At 43.7% G+C, this 20,941-nt stretch overlaps 1 protein-coding gene and 1 non-coding gene across 3 annotated transcripts in view; both read right to left on the bottom strand.

The window, feature by feature from the left end:
* Positions 1–20,941, bottom strand: part of MAOA (monoamine oxidase A) — a 78,227-nt gene that overhangs the window by 54,637 nt on the left and 2,649 nt on the right. Inside the window, exons 1-2 of one of the 2 annotated variants that reach the window (XM_019417334.2) lie at positions 16,762–16,853; positions 2,736–2,830 (exon numbers count right to left, since the gene is read on the bottom strand). In XM_019417334.2, the coding sequence (XP_019272879.1) occupies positions 2,736–2,830; positions 16,762–16,771 (105 nt within the window). In that variant the 5' untranslated portion in view covers positions 16,772–16,853. Of the gene's footprint in view, positions 1–2,735; positions 2,831–16,761; positions 16,854–20,941 lie in introns of those variants that run through there. The other variant, XM_019417332.2, reaches the window with a different exon arrangement.
* Positions 6,452–6,558, bottom strand: LOC128774050 (U6 spliceosomal RNA). The gene has a single exon (XR_008418515.1). It is a non-coding gene; the product is annotated as a U6 spliceosomal RNA (small nuclear RNA).

Here is a 20,941-nt window from a genome sequence, read left to right on the forward strand (position 1 = left end):
GGTGGCTCAGTCGGTTAAGTGTCAGACTCTCAATTTCATCTCAGGTCATGATCTTATGCTTTTGAGAGTTCGAGCCCTATGTCGGGCTCTACCCTGACAGCGCAGAGCCTGCTTGAGATTCTTCCCCTCTCTCTCTCTCTCTCTGCCCCTCCCCTGCTCGCACTCTCTCCATCTTTCTCAAAAATAAATAATAAATAATAACTTTAAAAACGTAGGAAGCAAATGACAGGGGGAGCATGGCCTGGTCTAACGGAAAAACATAGTCTACAATATTCTAGTTCACATGTTGGTTAGCTATTCCACATCCACTCATATTGCCTTTTCCATGCCTGCTTGTATTATGCAGTCTGGAAATGCTAAATGCTTGCTTTCCCGGGCTCCCCAGCAGCTAAGGGCATAGCTGTAGACTAAAGCAAATGTCTGCTGGGGGTCTTCTGGTAAAGGAAAAGCTTTGTTGCAGATAAAGCTGGGGCCGCCTCACCACAAAACAGGCTCTTAACTACAGAGAACAGGGGCACCCGGGTGGCTCAGTCCGTTGAGCGTCTGACTTCAGCTCAGGTCACGATCTCGCAGTTCATGAGTTCGAGCCCTGCATCGGGCTTTGTGCCGACAGCTCAGAGCTTGGAGCCTGCTTCGGATTCTATGTCTCCCTCTCTCTCTGCCCCTCCCCCACTCTCACTCTGTCTCTCCAAAATAAATAAACGTTAACTACAGAGAACAAACTGATGGTTACTAGAGGGGAGGTGGGTAGGGGGATGGATGAAACAGGTGATGGGGATTCGGGAGTGCACTGGTCGTGATGAGCACCGGTTGTCCTATGGAAGTGACGAATCACTGTATTGTACACCTGACACGAAGGTTACACAGTATGTTAAGTAACGGGAATTTAAATACAAACTTAAAAAGAAAACCTCGTCTTGCCTCTTCATCCTCTTTCCTGTCCTCAGTGAGGACTGATGCTCAGAGTTACAGCAGCCATCTGGTGCCCATTAGGCAATAAGACAATAAGACAACATGCAAAGAATGGCTGAGCAGAAGACAGAAAGAGCATAAAGCCTTGATGACAAAGCCGAGCCCCCCCACCGCCCCCTGCCCTGCGCCAGTCTGGACTCCTTGCCACCAGACCACTTCTTATGCAAAATAACTGCATGTTTGGATTGCTCAAGCCATTGTGACTAGCGCTGCAGAAGCCATTTTGCTGTAAGCCCAACACATCTTATTAGATAGATGCTGCCTCTCTTTCCGGTCACTGCAACCGGCTGCTTTCGTCCTGTGGATCTCCAGCCTTTACCACTCCATTTGCAGGCTGGAGGAAAGGCTCTCATTAATGACCTAACTGACAAACACAGGGGCTTCCTCTTTCCTCCACCCATCTGCCTCTGCCACCGCTGCTTCGCTTTGGCTCCGCTGCCTCTGCACCCATTAAATCTGCATGCTCCCCAAACCTCTGCCTTTGGCCCTATCTCCTCCCCACCCCATGTCGTCTCCCTGTGCGCATCCATCAGCTCCCACAGACTTGACTGCCTACGACCGTGGCCTTGAATAATGGCAAACAATACTTGGGATGCGGTTTTTTTTTGTTTTTTTTTTTTCTAGAATGGTGACATCAGCCCAAGTCTAAAACGGCAGTGATGTAGCAAGAACTGAGCTTCGTCCTCATGTCTAGCCGACCTTACCCAAGCAAAGAGTGTCCCTCCCAACAGCTCTCCTCTTAGGAAACAGGGGCCAAGGACAAAGTTGCACAAAAATATGCATTTTGCTTCTGCTTACTGTAGCCGCACTTTTTTTCTTTCAAGTTTATTTATTTACTTATTTGCTTATTACAGAGATTGCACAAGCAGAGGGAGGGGCAGAGAGAGAGAGGGAGAGACAGAATCCCAGGCAGGCTCCATGCTGTCAGCACAGAACCCGACATGGGGCTCGAACACACACACCGCGAGATCATGACCTGAGCCAACATTAACAGCTTGACTCCTAACCGACTGAGCCACCCATGTAGCCATACTTCTTTTAAGTTGTGTATCCTTAAATAAATAAAGATGGAACCTATACTCTGTGTGTGTGTGCGCATGTGTGTTACGGGTATACAGTCATTTCAAGTCCAGTCAAACCGTAACCCCATCTGAGACACTACCTAGTCTACTGAGGTCTCTGGTATGGAAGTTATGACAGTGTACTGAAGTTATTTGTTCACGTTTGTTTTCATCACTAGACTATAAGCTACTGAAGGTCAGAGGCGTTCACTCTTCAGTGAGTGTTTATTTGGTTTGGTTTGGTTTTATTTTTATTTTTTCAATTAACATCCAAGTTAGTTAGCATACAGTGCCACAATGACTCCAGAAGTAGATTCCTTCATGCCCCTTCCCCATTCCACAGCCCCTCCAGCAACCCTCTGTTCGTTCTCCATATTTATGAGTCTCTTCTGTTTTGTCCCCCTCCCTGTTTTTATGTTATTTTTGCTCCCCTTCCCTATGTTATCTGTTTTGTCTCTTAAAGTCCTCACATGAGTGAGGCCATATGATATTTGTCTTTCTCTGACTAACTTCGCTTAGCCTAATACCCTCCCGTTCCAGCCACGTAGCTGCAAATGGTCAGTGAGTGTTTGTTGACCACAACGGATGCTTACTTGTTGGAGTAGCTGAAGGCTCTAGAGGACACATGGCTTCTGTGCCTTCCATCGCTCCCACTTCTAGTTTGAGTGAGAAATTATACGTTAAGCATTAAAAATCACTTACCCTCACAGTGTATGTTCTTCCTCCAACTCTGTCCCGCGCTTCTAAGACCAAAACATTCACTTCATGTTCAGCTAAGAGTTTGGCGGCAGACAGCCCTACGAGGAAAATTTAAAAAAAAAATCAAGGAACATGTTGAGACCTGAACATGAAACATCCAAGATTTAGCCAGATCTACACATAAAATGAGTGCAGGAAGGACATCCTTCATAATCCACAGATTCTGCTATCTTTCTAATAAACTCCGACCACAATGTGATTAACTGAGCTACGAGTTTTATCATCTATCCTCTGTTACATTAACATAATGTTATTATCCATCGTGAGGCTGGTTGACAAAATGTAATAATTTTTTTCATTTAAATTCAAGTTAGTTAACATACAGTGTAGTCTGGGTTTCAGGAGTAGAACCCAGCGATTCATCTCTCATATAGGACACCCAGTTCTCATCCCCAAAAGCACCCTCCTTAATGCCCATCACCCTTTTAACCCATCCTCCCACCCACTTCCCCTCCAGCAACCCTCAGTTCGTTCTCCGTGTTTAAGAGTCTCTGATGGTTTGCCTCCCTCTATGTTTCTATCTTATATTTCCTTCTCTTCCCCTGTGTTCATCTGTTGTTGTTCTTAAATTCCACAGTGATAATGCAATCTTACTTAAGAGAATGTGTCGAACCCTCAGTCAACCCTTATCGCGCCCTTCATCCAGAAATCCCGATGGTATAAAGAGAAGGGTATGTTTTCCTGGAAACTTCCTCTGGCTACACCAGCCCTCAGTATATCTGTGCTTTTCTCAAGTTAAAAAACCCTTATAATCACCTCCCATGATTTATCTCTGGATTACATGTTTGCTAGTTGTTTTTCCCACTAGATTCCAAGTTCCCAAAGGGAAGAACCATGCGTCGCACTTCCCTCATTGGCTCAAAGCACAGGTTTTTATGTGTAAATAAAAACTGTCATAAAAGATCGATTTAAAACCCGGTACAGTAATACCAGAAAAGTAGGGAAAATATGGTGGACTGACATTATAACAAGGATGTGTGCTATTAACATGACTTGTCACTGATGTTAATCCTGATTACCTGGCTGAGGTGGTATTTGCCAGTTTTCTCCACTGTAAAACTACTCCTTCTCCCGTCCAATCCTGTATTCTTTGGAAAGAAGTCTATGCACACCCCACACTTTTTAAGACGTGGGGAATTATGTTCCACTTCTTTGAGGGTGATGTGTCTATATAAATTATTAAGAATTCTCCCACACGGTAGATTTCTCTCCCTCCCCCGTTTATTTACATATTCAATCATGACCTTATTACATCAGTGTGGACCCACAGATAATTGTATTACACTTTGGGTTATAATCCGATAGTATGTTATTTATTTTGTTGCTCAAACCCTTCCAGCTTTGGTCTCTGAGAGTTCTTTCAGTTGGCTCTTGTGTCACTCTGACATGGCCCCATCACTGTGTGTGTGTGTGTGTGTGTGTGTGTGTGTGTGTGTGTGCGCTTGTGTGTGTGTTTGCTTGGGCGCTTCCTTACTTTCTGGTAGGCTCTTTCTGTTCTAGGCTCAGCTTGTGTCTCTCTGTGCAGCCCCCGAATCAGCCATTTCTCCGATGAGCCTTGACAGCATTAGAAACCAAGATTTGGGCTCTAGGTGTGCTCGTTGCTGCTCACAGATCTCACAGATCTCTCAGCTCACAGAGTAAGGAAATCTATGTCGGCACACACTTATTTTCAAATCTACGTTGTTTTTGCACTTCCAATGCTAGCTTATGCCTAGTTATCTTTAAACTCCCGTTACGAAAAGTACGAAGCAGACTAGAGATAAACACACTTCAAAGAGAAAAAGAGGGTTTGTTAGCATATTAGGGTGAAAGAGACATAAGAAGGGCACCTGGGATAAGTTGGGTAAAATGGTATAAACGTGATTTTAAAACTCAGTAATCTGATAGCTCACTTCTGACAGTATACATCCGGAAGACAGCAATCGTTTCCCTGGTGCTGGCATTAGTATTGTCATTTTGAGGCTATTATGGATGTAGTGTGGGATAAAGCGAATGCAGAATCAGGCCGATGTCACTGAGAACCAGGGTTTTTGGCCTGGGGATAAGGAAATTCAGATAGAAGAACAATGACATTAAGTAAAAATCCTGTAGTCCTGAATATGAATTGGAATTGCTGGTATGATCTCCGGCTAGATTCTATCTTCAAAAAATACAGGGGCGCCTGGGTGGTTCAGTCAGTTATGCATCTGACTTTGGCTCAGGTCATGATCTCATGGTTCGTGGGTTCAAGCCCCGCATCAGGCTCTGTGTCACAGTCCAGAGCCCGGAGCCTGGAGCCTGCTTCGGATTCTGTGTCTCCTTCTCTCTGCCCCTCCCTCCCTCTCTCTCAAAAATAAATAACATTAAAAAAATACATATTTCTTAGTCCTGCCCAGTGAAAAAGCTTGGAAAAAATTACCTACCTAGAAGCAGTGAACACTCCCAACACCCAGATTCTGGTTCCTAAACAATGAATTTCCAATGAAATGAATCATGGCTTGTGACCTATTTCAGCTGTAGGGTAGGAAATGTGCAAAGATGGATCTGGAACCAGTCATACCAGAAAGTGAGGGCTACGTGAGACTGCCTGGATTGTGACAGAAAGGCTCAGGAACCTACCTATAGAAACTCCCACTGGCCAGAGATGGAAGAATTTGAGTGTCAAATCAAAATAACAGCAAGAGGGAGAGGGGGTGGAGAAAAAAACCCAAAGAATCCCAACTGCGATGCTGAAATCCACGAATTCATAACGATATTAAACAAAGAAAAATTCTCATTGGTTCATCTTTGGAGAATGCTAAGGAACCACCTTACCAGTTTGAAAATGACTGAAAGAAAAGAATCTGACAGTCATCCTACCTTTCCTATTTGCAGTGAACCTCAAAGCAACCAAGTAGCTAACAAAGGGAGGTTTTGTTGTATAAAAGTACGCTAGCTAATAAGTAAAGACAAGTAAAATTAGAATATCAGCATTTTGCGGGGCGCCTGGGTGGCTCAGTCAGTTAAGCAGCCGACTTCGGCTCGGGTCATGATCTCACAGTTCGTGAGTTTGAGCCCCGAGTCAGGCTCTGTGCTGACAGCTCAGAGCCTGGAGCCTGCTTCAAATTCTGTGTCTCCCTCTCTCTCTGTCCTTGCCCCACTTACAGTCTGTCTGTCTCTCTCTCTCTGAAAAATAAAATAAAACCAGTAAAAAAAATATTTTTTTTAAAAAAGAATATCAGCATTTTGCGCCCCCTAATTGATGGATCTAGTGTAATAATCATTAACATCTGCTAACGTCACACAAAAAAAGAGAGAGAACCAGATGTTATCTGCCTCCCGATGGAAGAAGTAGTTAGGAAGGAAGGGGAGCAAACACTAAATTCTAACGTAATCAAGCCTCCAGATCTGATACTCAGGGGCCAGAGGAACACGTTTAAATAACACTACCAGATGCAATCAACAAAATCCATATTGCAGGAACTGATACAGGACTACTCTGTTTTATTTTTTATTCTTTTTAAGGTTTATTTATTTATTTATTTTTGTTCTTTTTTTTTAATATATGAAATTTATCATCAAATTGGTTTCCATACAATACCCAGTGTTCATCCCAACAGGTGCCCTCCTCAATACCCACCACCCACCCTCCCCTCCCTCCCACCCCCCATCAACCCTCAGTTTGCTCTCAGTTTTTAAGAAAAAAGATGGAACACTTCATGAATTTATGTGTCATCCTTGCACAGGGGCCATGCTAATCTTCTCTGTATCATTCCAATTTTAGTATATGTGCTGCCGAAGCGAGCACAAGGTTTATTTATTTTTGAGAGACAGAGCGCGTGCAGGAGGAGCACAGAGAGAGGGAGACAGAGAATCCAAAGCAGGCTCCACGCTATCAGCGCAAAGCCTGATGCGGGGCTTGAACCCACGAACCATTAGATCATGACCTGAGCCAAAGTCGGATGCTAAACCGACTAAGCCACCCAGGCACCCCAACCCTGGCTTATTTTTTTTAACTACTTGCCTGCACCCGCTTTTTCTCCCCTTTATCCTTTGCAGGCTTCCCCTACAATAAATCTCTTACAATGGCGAGTTCTGTCTTGATGTCTGCTCTCAGAAGACCCAGACTGACACGGTACTTTGTTCATATACAGAATCAAGGATGAATTTGGGTCTAGAAGACCGAGCATGCGGGGAGGCTAAAGCATAATATCCAGCCCTGCTATCTGCCAATGTCTGTTTGTACGTAGTTTTGACCTGTTCAAGTACAATGTACCCTTACATTGTTGACATTCATCAAAGATTTAGGCATGCAACAAATCTTTGGAATCTGCTCACAAAGAAAGCATCCATCCCGTGACATTTAAATAAATGCAAACCAAGGTCTGCAAACCTTGGTGCAATATGTTTTCTGGGACAGAGCCAAAGGCAGATTCTGCTGCTGGTCATTTAAAAAAGGACGAAGGTGTTATTAAAAGCATGCTTGTGCACACATCTGTTCTTATGTCAAACTACCACTCTGTATTTAAAAGCAGAGAAAGGCAGATACGAAAAGGTTAATTTGTTCCCAGTTCACCTTAACCAATGGAACTATAAACCAATTAGAAAAAGACAGCCAGGGGTTTATTAGAATTAATCGGTAGCTCCTCTTCTAAAGCAAGGGACACCAACCCTCTGCGTGTTGCCTGCGGAGAGGCAGAGGTGGCTTTGACTTCCAGCAGCAGTGGGTCCCGTGGCGTCCTGTCGGTTTGGTGCTACGCATACAGATCAACTTCATGTGCCTTTCCTGTTACCCCTCCGCAACCAGCCCTCGGGGTAGACTTCATTATCCCCATATTCTCTATGGGAAAGCCAAGTAACCAACAGGACCGCAACAAAGTCTCCTGAAAGGTGACTGGTTTTACTTCTCACACGCTCAGTTGGAGCCTGAATAAAATCCAATCTAATGTGTAACTCTAAATAAGCTTGGTGAATCGCCTTCTCGGCCTTTTGCCTAAGATCTAGTAAATAAGCTGGGTGAGTGGCTTAATACTACATAAGCACCCTTCGGGAAGCTAAAGGCGGGGGGGGGAAGCAGAGCCAGCTGAGCCAGGACAATGATCACACCAGCGACGAAAGTCATTTTGCAACTGGCCATTTAAGGCTACAAACAAAATTTAAAAACTGACCATTCCAATGGTGGCTTCTGCACTACAGGAAAATGGCTGGTCCTATCTCAGCAAGGAAAGTGTCAACTCTTAGTTTAAGAAATAAGGAAAATGTTCAAAACATTTTATAAGGATTTCAGAGGGGGGGCAATGGTTTTAAAAAGGTCTTGGGAGTTTGAGGAGGGAAGACGTAAGTCACTGAGAAAAGTATGTCTTCTACGGTGCTGAATAAATGGGGTTCTGGTGTTTCAGTTTGTGTGTTTATTGTGAACAACACCCTGATGAGGAACTTCCACGACCACCGGAAGGTGAGAAAATACAGAATACGGAAAGAAAAGCAAGGTGCCATTAAAAAAAAAAAAAAGTTCTTTTTGAATAAGAACCAATAACTAAGTTTGAATAAATAACTCAGTCAAAAATAAAGCACAGGGAAATACTTGGGGTCCAGAAATGTAGCAACTGTGGCTGTTGATTTGAATGAAAAAAAAATGAAGATGATGCCTGCTTCAAGATGTAAGTCTTAGATTCTACTCCTTAACTCTTGTTTTTTTAATTCGAGAGAGAGAGAGAGAGCACGCCTGCGAGTTGGGGAGGGGAAAATCTCAAGCAGGCTCTCCGCTCAGCACAGAGCCCAACGCAGAGCTTGATCCCATGACCTTGGGATCATGATGTGAGCGGAAATCAAGAGTTGGATGCTCAACCAATTGAGCCACCCAGGGACCTCCTTAGCTCTTTTTTTGTTCCTATTCTGTGTCTCACTGTGCATCCTACCCTCCATCACCACAGAACTCAATAATCACTTACAGAAAAAAAAAAAAAATCAGATTACAACTACACAGATTAGCTTAAGGGCTTTGAGTTTATCTTTCAAAAACATTTATTGAGCTTTTTTTTTTTTTTTTTTTGGTAAGTGGGATGACACTGTTAGAAACAAAGTGTTTTTAACTATTTTTTTATTTCTTTAGGTAACCTCTACACCCGTGGGTCTCAAACTCACAACCCTGAGATCAAGAGTCACGTGTTCTACTGACTGAGCCAGCTGGAAGCCCCAGAAAAGAAAAGGTTTTTACGTCTGAAGGCAAGCCACCAAATACAGTATAGCTACTAGAAAATAGCTGCCATCTATCACCAGACAACGCGGTTACAATACCATTGACGATATTCCCCATGCTGTGCCTTTCAGCTCCATGACTTACTCCTTCCTTAAAAAGATTTTATAATCAAGTATTTGTTATTTTCATATTTGTTATGAAAAGAGAAAATCTCATATTAAATCTATTTCATCTTGTTCTCAAGAAATATAGATTCGCCAGAGCTAAGAGCACTTTCATTCATTTCCCTATCATTTCATTGCCACATGGAATCTTGAGTGATAGAAGAGACTCGCCCCTGATCCAGCCCTCCAGCAACACACAGCCCCCACTCCCCCTGCCCGAGATAAGGAAAGGGTCTGATACCATGGTATGCTGCTAAGTGGTTAACAACCGTCTCTGGGCTGGGGAGAGGGACAGGGCCACCTGATTTGAACCATTTGGGTTTCCCCAGTGTATAGACACTCCCATCATGTCTGATTTCAAACTACTTATTTCAAGCTACTAACGTAGGATCACCGAATGTGGAATTGGAAAGAGGCCTCTCCGGCCAGTAAAAGCTGGCTCCCACACACACTGTCAGAGCTAGAAACTCATGGCCTCAGATCAGAGAGGGGAGGGATAAAGTCAGGGAGAGGAGAGTGTCTGTTAAGTGTATGAGATTCATTGGGTTGTAAGGGATGAAGGGCCACCTTGGAAAGGTGTCCTAGACTCTCAGTTTCCCTAGTGTCGGAAGTCTATGGTTCTCCCCTGGTTCTTCCATGGAGGGAACGGTTCTTCCCTCCATTTGAAGGAAGAGGTCTAAGGGGCATTGGCAAAATCTACCATCCCTCACGCCTGCACAGACAGTCTTTCTCTCCCCCATCTTGGCAAACCAAAATCCTTAGGCGCAAAAGAGCCCAGGACTCCCAAATGTCCTGTGGTTTTCCATGAGAGTACAGAGCCCCAAGAAGCTACATTCACAAAGAGTTTGGTAAGGACTTATCAAATAAATAAGGATCTGATCACTTTCTAAATGAAACAAAACAAAACCTGAAGAACAGGAAAATCAGAGGATCAGGGCACAAGCAAATCTTTACCCACTTTGCACGTAAGTATTTTATTTTATTTTTAAATGTTTATTTTTTGAGAGACAGAGAGACAGAGTCCAAGTCGGGGAGGGGCAGAGAGAGGCACACAGAATCCGAAGCAGGCTTCAGGCTCTGAGGTGTCAGCACAGAGAGCCCCAGGCGGGGCTCAAACTCACGAAACACAAGATTGTGACCTGAGCTGAAGTCGGGCACTTAACTGACTGAGCCACCCAGGCGCCCCATGTGCTTAAGTATTTTAAATAGGAATGAGGACTTTAAAACAATTCCTGTTCTGATTTTTCTTCAATCGTTTGGGTTTTACACAACCCCAAATAAAATAGGTTAAAAGATGTATTAGAGAGGCTTAAAAAAAAGAAAAGAAAAGCAAGTCTGCTAAAAGCGCCCCTCGTGTGAGAGTTCAAGCAATTGTTAATGCTGGTTATTAGATCGGGAGAGCCTGGGTGAGATGGTGTATGCAGCCAGCCCCTGCTACCATGGCAACCACAAACCAAGCTCCAGCTTCTTAAAGGCACTGCTGTGGAAACTGTGTTCCTACAGATTGTTCACTGCTTCCAATGTCCTGAGAAGCAGGACCTCCCCAGAGAAATGGTATAGGGATGATTTAACGCGCACAGCACCTGGAGCAGGAATTAAGAGTCTCTGCAATGAAGCCTTCAAAGACACGGTCCATGCCTCCTGGGATATAAATCTGTTACCGTGGAACCCTAGCTTCACACTTAACCCCTGCCTCTTCTAAATTTTTTTTTTTTTTTTTTTTTTTTTTTTTGAGAGAGAGACAGAGCATGAGCAGGGTAGGGGAAGAGAGAGGGGGGCACACAGAATCCAAAGCAGGCTCCAGGCTCTGAGCTGTCAGCACAGAGTCCGATGGGGGCTCAAACCTACGAACTGCAAGATCATGACCTGAGCTGAAGTCAGGCGCTTAACTGACTGAGCCACCCAGGCGCCTTACCCCTGCCTCTTCTAACCTCGCCAAGGGCCCTTCCCTTTACCTTCCTTCTTCAAGTACATTCATATGACTCTATTCTAGGAAAAAAAGAAATTCATCCATTTGATTCATGCCACTCTTTCCAGTTCAATTTCTGACTTTCCTTCCACAACAAATGATCTGGTGTCTCCACTCCTTCACTAGAAAAAACCTTGAAATGTAACGTATTCCTGATGAAAAATGTCCAGGGACCCTGTGTTCAATACAGGCGAGTGTTTTAAATTTCCTGCCACACTCTGTCCCTGTTAGCCTGTTTGATGTTTCTTCTTAGCGCCCAGCACCACCTGGCAGTAGACATACAGCGTTTAGGTCACCCGCACTGGAATGAAACCCCCGAGAAAGTAGCGTCATTTAGGCATCTCGAGGGCAATACATCTAAAACAGGACACTTGGTATTTCCCCCACAACTCATTCCTCCCCTGGCCCTTTGCAACTTCGCAAATGCCACCACCATTTAGTCAGCTGCTCTGATCAAAACTCTCAAAGCCATTTCTGAGCCTTCTCTTTTTGTCATATACCTCATCCATTCAAGTGGCAAGTCCTGTTAGACGTAGCCTCAAAATATGATCTGAATCTGCCTGCTACCGACTGCAACCACAGTCACCCTTGTCTAAGCCATGGTAGGCTTCTGCCTTCATCCGAGGCACCTGACCTCTCGCCCAGAAATCTGACTCCTAACGGGTGTGTTAGGACCTTCCTGAGAACAGAAATGTGTTCTACGTCTTCACATTCCTAGAATAGACCCTGCCATGTTGCAGGTGCTCAAATGCTCGTTGCAAAGACCAGAACAACCACACACCAAGAAAACAAAACCATGCTCACTTGGATGAGGGCAACAGGGAAGTTTCTAAGGCTTAGATTATATTTATCTTGAGCAACCAAGAAAGACTGACAAAGATAGGGTCCCACATCATTTTAATGTTTATACCGAAATAAGTCAGCAGACTCCAAATACTAGGAGTACATTTTCTTTTTTACTTTTTGTTTATATTTTTTTAATGTTCATTCATTTTTGAGAGAGTGCGCACATGTGGGGGGCGAGGCAGAGAGAGAGGGGGACGGAGAGATCATGACCTGAGCTGAAGTCGGACATTCAACCAACTGAGCCGCCCAGGAGCCCCATGAATATATTTTCTGGTCTCTGAACCAATATTGCACTTTTTAGCAACAGAGAACAGAGAATATCAGCGTACACACAAACTTGTCCCTGATACATGTAACCATTTCTTTCTATCTATCCATCCCTCTATCCATCTGTATTTTGTGTTTCCTTTCCGAGAAATAATTCTCTGCTTTTGCAAATGCCAAATCTTCTAATCCCCTTGATAAGCTAAAGAGACAGTACTGTCTCAAATGATAAGTAGATGAAAGCTAACAATTAACTTCAATTTGCCCTGAATTCGACAGACGGATTGTCTAGACAGTCCTAATTTATTTGATTATTGTCCAGCATTCATCTTCCCTTTAGATAAATGGATCTCACCCGAGTTAGGGAATGCAATTATCCCTTAATTCATTACCCGCCCCATTCTTTCACTGAAACTTAAAAAATCCACACCAAAGACCCTCCACACTGCTGTCCTTAGATTCTGCACCCCGGGATGCACTGTGGTTTCTAGCAATAGTTTCCAAGATGTTTTATAGAACACTACTCTTCAAGACGCTCCAGGGAAAAGTATCAATGTTCCTGGATGTTGGGACAGGCCATTTCTCCTTCTGGGAAATGTGTGACACACTGGCATATTAAAGACCCTAATAAGTCCTGCAGTGAAGAGACCTCTTTGACTCCGCATTTGTCCACCTTCTGCCTTTAAGACAACAACAACAACAACAACAACAACAACAACAACAACAAAACCCTATTGGGAAACACACTTTGGGAAAGCTGGTTTCATCTGTCAGAAGACTGTCCAAATATTTACAGTAATAAACTCCCCTGGGCAAGGACCCAGGTAAGCAATGCTTAGAACACAACAAGCTAAGCGTTTTGAAGCAAAACTTTAGTACAGCTATGGCTTATGCTCTGGTTCTCCTGGTTCTTCCTCTTAATTGCTAAAAGTGACATTTTTCTTCAACTTTCACATTCGACATCACCTAGGAATGTGAATAGTGTGTGTCCCATACAAAATTTTTTAAAGTTAACTTTCTATTATTCAGCAAGGTGATCTCTGGCCCAGAGAATTCTTACATAACCACACGTTTGGACTCTTGGACTGAAGGCTCCGAGGACAATAAAAAGTATAGTCAAACATCAGCTCACTGAAGCTTTAGAAGCAATGCTCCAAAGCAAGAAAACATAAATTTTGCTCACAGCACGTACTGAGCCACTCAATCGACAGATATGTATTGAATGAATGAATGAGTGAATGAATAAGTGAATGAACAAATACATGCAGGTGTGCCAAGAAAAAGGTCTTGAATTTAAGCCACCGTTCCCAGCAAACTCATTGAATCTGGAAATGGCCACCTTTAAAGGTTATCTTTAGTATGTCAACTATACTTCAATTAAAAAAAAAATGGGGGAGCCTGGATGGCTCAGTTGGTTAAGCATCTGACGGCTCAGGTCATGATCTCACGGTTTGTGAATTCAAGCCCCGCGCCGGGGTCTATGCTGACAGCTCGGAGCCTGGAGCCTGCTTCAAATTTTGTGTCTCCCCTTCTCTCTGTCCCCCCCATGCTCATACTCTGTCTCTCAATAATAAACAAATGTTAAAAAAAATTTTTTTTTAATGTTTTGGCACACCCGGCTGGCGGAGTCAGAGAAGCGTGCGATCTTGATCTTGGGGTTGTGGGTTTGAGCCCCATGTTGGGTGTAGAGATTACTTAAAGATAAAAATCTTCTAAAAAATGTTTTAAACACAAAAGAGGGGCGCCTGGGTGGCTCAGTCGGTTAAGCGGCCGACTTCAGCTCAGGTTGCGATCATGCAGTTCGTGGGTTCGAGCCCCGCGTCGGGCTCTGTGCTGACAGCTCGGAGCCTGGAGCCTGCTTCTGATTCTGGGTCTCCCTCTCTCTCTGCCCCTCCCTTGTTCATGCTCTGTGTCTCAACAGTAAATAAATGTTAAAAGAATAATAATAAATGTAAATGTTCATGAAGCAGTAACATGCCACGTAATATATTCTAAAATGTTAATTACAGTGAAACAATAGTCACAAAGTTTCAGAGCATCAAGCATTAAAGTAAAGCAATAGGAAAGTTCACTGCAGTTCTATGACTAGGCCTATAAGGCCAGCCCAGTGAAGTGGGGTATGGAAGCGGTACTGCCCTAGCAGTAGATATTTTAGGGGTCCAAGGTCGAGTTATGCCAGTAAGAATTTTGTGGCACTTGGTAGTTCACTTCATCCCTCTGAGCCTCGGTTTGGTCCCTGTGAGCCCTTACAGGCTGCAACTCTGTGACCCTTGAACGTGGTTAATATGTAATAAACTCAACTCTCAAAGCTTATCGTCTGATTTTTATGTTCCTATTGACACTCTTACCTAATCAATTGATTAACTATTGCTATAAAGTGGGGTTTTATTTACTTTGGCTTAGCAGCAACTCCAAAAGGGCTTTGAAACAAGGCTCAGAGAAGTCATGGAGAAGGTGTGAATGAACATGTGTAAGGGAGCCCCAGACCCTGATTTTAGTGTAGGATGTAGGGGCGCCTGGGGGGCTCAGTTGGTTGAGCAGCCGACATCGGCTCCGGTCATGATTTCACCGTTGTGCGTTCGAGCCCCGCGTTGGGCTGTCTGCTGGCAGCACAGGGCCTGCCTCGGATCCTCTGTCTCCCTCTCTCTCTGTCCCTCCCCTGTTTGTACTCTCACTCTCAAAAATAAATAAAACGTTTAAAAATAATTTTTACAAAAATTTACCGTAGGATGTCAATATGAGAGATCATGCAAACCATTTCCAGAACACAACATGGAATTAAAAACAGGTTGAGGATGAGTTCAAAACAGAAAGCTGCAGAGACAGTTAGGAAAACTACTAATTTCTAAAAGAGATGCTGGAAGAGACATCACATATAACATAATCCAACTTACTCCAACCTCTAATTTTATATATGACAAAACCACAGTTTAAAGATTTTAAACTATGCCCTGGGGGTTCCTGGCTGACTCAGTCAGTAGAGCGTGCGACTCGATCTCGGGGTCGTTGAGTTCGAACCCCACGCAGGGTGTAGAGATTACTTAAAATTTTTTCTTTAAATGTTAAAAAAATATATTTTAAGGTGCCCTAGTTCATAATGCTAAATGACAACATAATAAGGAACAGATCGTCAATGTGGCAATCTCAATTCCTGGCAAACCTGTATTTTTCACAATAAAGGAAAAAAGAAAAAAACAGTCCTAACGATCAACTTGTCTCAAACCTTACAAGAGTTAAAAACGTACCAAAACTTCTTTTGGCTGATCTTGTGCAGTTCTCATCACTCAGACATAAAACGAAAGGGAGCTGTCATTATGAAATCTATCCATTTCATACGTGCAAGTGTAAGTGTTCAAATGGACGCTAATTGGATGTCTACACTCTTGCGAACCCCTGCATGTGATAGAAAACCACAACAGGACCTCGGGCTTTCTGGGTACACCTGTAAAATATGTGTATGTCACACCTGCACAAGAACGATATGACCCATATTCGCCACTAACAGACTTCCGCATTTCCTACTTCAAAAAATCAGAACGCAAATTTTCTGGAATTCTTTGTTTAACATCAAAAAAGTGTCTAAAGTGAAAGCATCCTAGTGAATTTTTGAGGGGAAAAAATGCAAAAGAGAGGCAAAGAAGGGTCCAGAAATGCAGAAGAAAAATCAACGCTCGGTTTGCGCTGAACCTCAGAGTATCTAAATAACTAAGGCGCCCAAAATAAGCCGCATTTTTAAAAATGTTTTTCTTAATCACTACAGAACCACAAGGATGTGCTGCCAAGTTCTGGGTTAAAATGGCAGAAATGCTCTCCGCAGAACTGACTCTTCACGGCGATGTATTTCAGCAAGAAGGCAAATTGTGGTATGTCTCAGAGGATGGGAAGGACTCAATCCCTGCTAATTTTACACAACACAGAGTTCTGGGTGGCTAGTGCTCTCTATTCTTTTAAAACAATGGATTTTTTTAAATTTCTTTTTTTAATTTACATCCAAGTTAGTTAGCATATAGGGCAACAACGATTTCAGGAGTAGATTCCTTAGTGCCCCTTCCCCATTTGGCCCATCCCCTCTCCCACAACCCCTCCCGGAACCCTGTTTGTTCTCTGTATTTAAGAGTCTCTTACGTTTTGTCCCCCTTCCCTGTTTTTATATTAGTTTTGCTTCCCTTCCCTTATGTTCATCTGTTTTGTGTCTTAGAGTCCTCATATGAGTGAAGTCATATGCTATTTGTTTTTCTCTGACTAATTTCACTTAGCATAATACCCTCTAGTTCCATCCACGTAGTTGCGAATGGCAAGATTTCAAAAATACAAGGAAGTTCCACTACTCAGACACTAGTTGGAAAGATCTCTTTCTACATGACACTTAAAAATTTCAACAAGCATGCAGAAACTACCTACCCCAGACTATCCAGCGTTATCACTTGGAAACTTATCTCTCAAGGTCCCAAGACTTTGTTCGCATTCATGCCATTAATATTTCTCTCACTGTATGAATGTCAATTACGCTCTTCCTTGATTACTTCTAAAATGAGGACCAGGCACCTTATGGGCGGAGAAACTACTTACTCATCATCATCCCTCTTTCCCCGTGATCTTGCCATCGCCTGGCATATGGAATAGAGGCTCCCAAAGGGCTTGGAGGAGTCCAGGCACACAAGGACTTGCTTTGAGGGGCAGAGCATTCCCCTTCCCTAGACGTGTTCAAAGCTACAGCCAGACCATCGCTAAGGAGATGCCGTCAAGAGGATTAAAATCTTAGGGGATTGGACTGGACTGCCTTTCCAAAAACCCTTTGGCACAAAGACTCTGAAGTAGACACTGTCCCCTGGAGATGGGCTTTTTTTGTTTGTTTTTTTCTTTTCCTTTTTTCTTCCCCTTAAAGAGAGCCAACTCAGAAATGCTCAGTTCAGGGCAGATTTTTAAATCTTACCCTGCTTCGTTTCTGCCATCTGCTCTCTCTCTGTCAGCTCCTGAGTAAAAACTAGCATCTATAGTCAAGGACTGAATTGCCATAGTTAAAATGACATCAAGAGGGTCGCCTGGGTGGCTCTGTCGGTTAAGTGGCCGACTCTTCATTTCGGCTCAGGTCATGATCTCACGGTCCGTGAGTTCGAGTCCCACATCAGGCTCCGTGCTGATGGTGCAAAGGCTGCTTGGGATTCTCTCTCCCCCTCTCTCTGCCCCTCCACCGCTCACATGCTCTTTGTCTCAAAATAAAAAAATAAACTTGAAAAAAAATGACATCAAGAAATACACATAGAGACAGAAAATGAGTGTAGATTGTTAGAGAGGACAAGCACTAATAGAGAGAGAAAAATCAAGGCCAGCCAGGGTGGTCAAGGAAAGGGTCATGAATCAGGTGACGAAGAATGGATAGGATGTAGGCAGTGAGAGAGAAGCACTTCCATGTTAAGAAACACAAAAACAAAGCTCAACTCCATGCTGGGGGCAGTGGGAAATGCTACTTGTCCAACAAAGTGGGGCCAGATAATTGGGGATGCACTGGGGAGTTTGAGAGGCTGGGAGTAGACCAGGGAAGGTCTTGAGCAGAAGAGCAAGGTGATGAAAGAAGTGTTTAAAAAAAAAAGCAAGTCTGGAGGTGCCTGGAGGGCTCCATCGGTCAAACGGCAGACTCTTGATTTCGGCTCAGGTCGTGATCTCATGGGTTCAAGCCCCCACATCGGGCTCCACGCTGATGGTATGAAGCCCACTTGGGGTCCTCTTTCTCTCCATCTCTCTGCCCCTCCCCCGCTCATGCTCTCTCTGTCTCTCTCAAAAATAAATAAATTTAAAAAAAATCAAGTCTGGTTACGGAATGAATAAGCCACAGGGATGAAAGGCAGAGTATAATGAATATAGTCCATGGTACCATAATGGCAACGTAATGGGGCAGATGGTAGCTACACTTGGGGTGAGCACAGTGTGAAGTACATACAGACTTGTTGAATCACCAAGTTGTACACCTGAAACAAATGTAACATTGTGGGTCAACTCCGCTCAAGTTAAAAAAAAAAAAATCAACTCTGGGAGAACACTGCAGGATGGACATGAAAGGAAAACCTAAAGTAAAGGGTGGCCACTGGAAAGACGGTGGTAACTTGGAGAGCTGAAGGCGTCCAGGGTCTATTCTGGGGACGGGGGGGGGAGTCACTGGGAATGGAGAAGAGGAAGAACCCAAATAAGGAACTGAAGGTGGAGCCAAGAAGTGAGGGAGACAAGCTGGGCTGGGACGGCAAGGAGGCTTTTGGACGTGATGAATACGAAGTAAGAAGAGGACACTCAAGTGTGAAATATCCAGCAGCAGATAAGCTGTAGAACAGGAGCTGAGAGAACGAAACAGACCCCAATTAGAGACTTAAGAGCGTTCTATAGATAAATCTGAAGTTCCAGAATGAGAAAGAGAAGGGAGAGAGTGCATAAGAGCCCAAAAGTGACCAACAACAGAGACTCGGGGCCATTTCAAAACTAGAAGTTCACAAGAATATGGGCACATGAAAGGAACAGAAAAGGAGCGATCAGTGTGGGATAAAAAATTCAGGATCCAAGTGTCACAAAATGAAAGGAGTTTCAAGAAGGACTTGGTGACAGATGATGGATGACACATAAGGGCCAGAGCATGCTAAATGTACCATTATATTGCTTACAAATGGGCAGGTGGGTTTTCCCATCTCCACTAGTGACATAGTAGATACAATTATGTAATTGATTAGTGGACAGAAAAAGGGGTTTTGTGGCTATAAGACATGCTCTGTTTTATGTTGTTTTTTTTTTAATGACAAAAGAGAGCTATATTAAGATCCTGTCATTCTGTTACTATAGATTGATTTTGAGGAATGTCATGTGGAATTTGTACTCTTCTGGGAGCTGCTTTGTTACAGATGCTAAGTATTAAGTATTGGCCATGTATTGTAAGTGTGTGAGTAGCATATTAAAGCGTGCAAGTCCTGACAAAAGCTGTAAGAAATATCCCAAAGCATTTAAAAACTGATAGAGGGATTATTAAGTAACTCATGGGATTTTGCCAGGCCCACACAAAGATTATGCTTCTGGTATCTCAAGAGCTCTTGGGAAGTAATGCCTCTCACCTCCTCATGAAATACCCAGTCTGCGTGCAGGGTTTATCCTGAACCAGACTTGCACCTCCTTTTATTTTAGTTGTGAACCACCTGGGAAGCCACCAGAGCTGGAATGCAATGTCTCTGGCCAGTTTTGGTGTTAAAAATCACTCAAATCCGGGGCACCTGGGTGGTTCAGTGGGTTGAGCGTCTGTGGCTCAGGCCATGATTTCGTGGTTCATGAGTTCGAGCCCTGCATGGGGCTCACGGCTGTCAGGGCAGTGCCCACTTCAGATCATCTGTTCCCTTCTCCCTGTCCCTCCCCTGCTTGCACTCTCTGAATGACACAAAGAAATTAACAGTCACTAGTGACTACAGACAGATCCAGGTTTTGAGGGGCCTGAAGCTTATATTACTTGCATGCTTTTTTCTAAGAAAAAAAGAATGCCACGTTACCAACCCAAGACTCAGCATGAAGCTATTTATTCGGAATGAGAGCCAGAAGGCACCTGCAGCTGTAAGGCCATAAAGCATGAGGGTCACCACCTACACGGTAAGTACACCTTTGCTCAAGACCACCTACTGGGAGTAAGGTGCGGACAGGGAGAAAGCAGGTAATCAGGCAGAGGGAAAATGAAACACAAAATGCTCCTTAAGGAATACTGGAGCACAGAACAAGAAAAGGACAAAGATAAAATACCAGAAAGAAGTTCGAAGTGCAAAATCAATGGGAGATGGGAGATGGGAGAAGAGAGAGAAATAATCAATTTACAAGGCCACACTATCAGAATATTTATTTCCTAGTGATCACCAATCACATTGTTTCTAGGAGGCTTGCATAGGAGCACTAGGTTTTTGGAAACAACCGTTCTCTTCATTGCAGGCACTCAGCGAGTGTTTGTTGAATGAACGAATGAATGAATGAATGGAAACAAGAGAAATATAGTTCTTTTTCTTACTCGCCACCAGGGTCTGCTTTCCTCCGATGCTCCAACATACATGCATGTTTTTTTTTTCGGCACTGGCTGGAGTTGTCAAAGCAGCAGCTCAGGCCATCCTCTTCTCTGGCGTTTCAGACTGTTGATCCTCAACAGACCAAGTCAAAAGCTATCTCCACCCAAAATTAATTTGTAAGCATGTTCAGAGTCTCCCCAAAAGAATTATACACAAAAATGGCTACTGTGGGGCTACCAGACTTACTCCCTTCCACCTTCTTTCTCCCTCTTCCTATATCAAATTCTGCAGATACATTTCAGAAATTAACACCTTCCCGCTCCTGGGCAGATTCACGCGGGATTTTAGCTAGGGCTGAAACACAATTCCTAAATTTCAAATATTTTACCAATTATGACAGCCTAAGTGACAATTTAATATATCAATCATGATGAGATTTCCAGGAGAATACTGGCAAGCCTCATGCACCACTCGGTCAGCTGCAAAAGCAAGACAGGACCGGGCGAGCCCAGGCTCACCAGTTCCACACAGGACAAGATTCAGATGGTGGGAGTGCTTATAAAAGACACAATCAGCCTCTGCTTCAGAAAAGGGTTCCCTTTGGGCAATAAATGCCCTACACCTTCCTGCAAGCTCTAAGAAATGGTGGGAGTTAGGTTCAACCTAAAAGCCCATCCTCTTCTTAAAAAAGAAATATTGGGGCGCCTGGGTGGCTCAGTCGGTTAGGTGTCGGACTT

This window comes from Panthera pardus, unplaced genomic scaffold (assembly GCF_024362965.1).
Source record: "Panthera pardus isolate Hobbes unplaced genomic scaffold, ASM2436296v1 HiC_scaffold_27, whole genome shotgun sequence".
Classification (NCBI taxonomy): domain Eukaryota; kingdom Metazoa; phylum Chordata; class Mammalia; order Carnivora; family Felidae; genus Panthera; species Panthera pardus.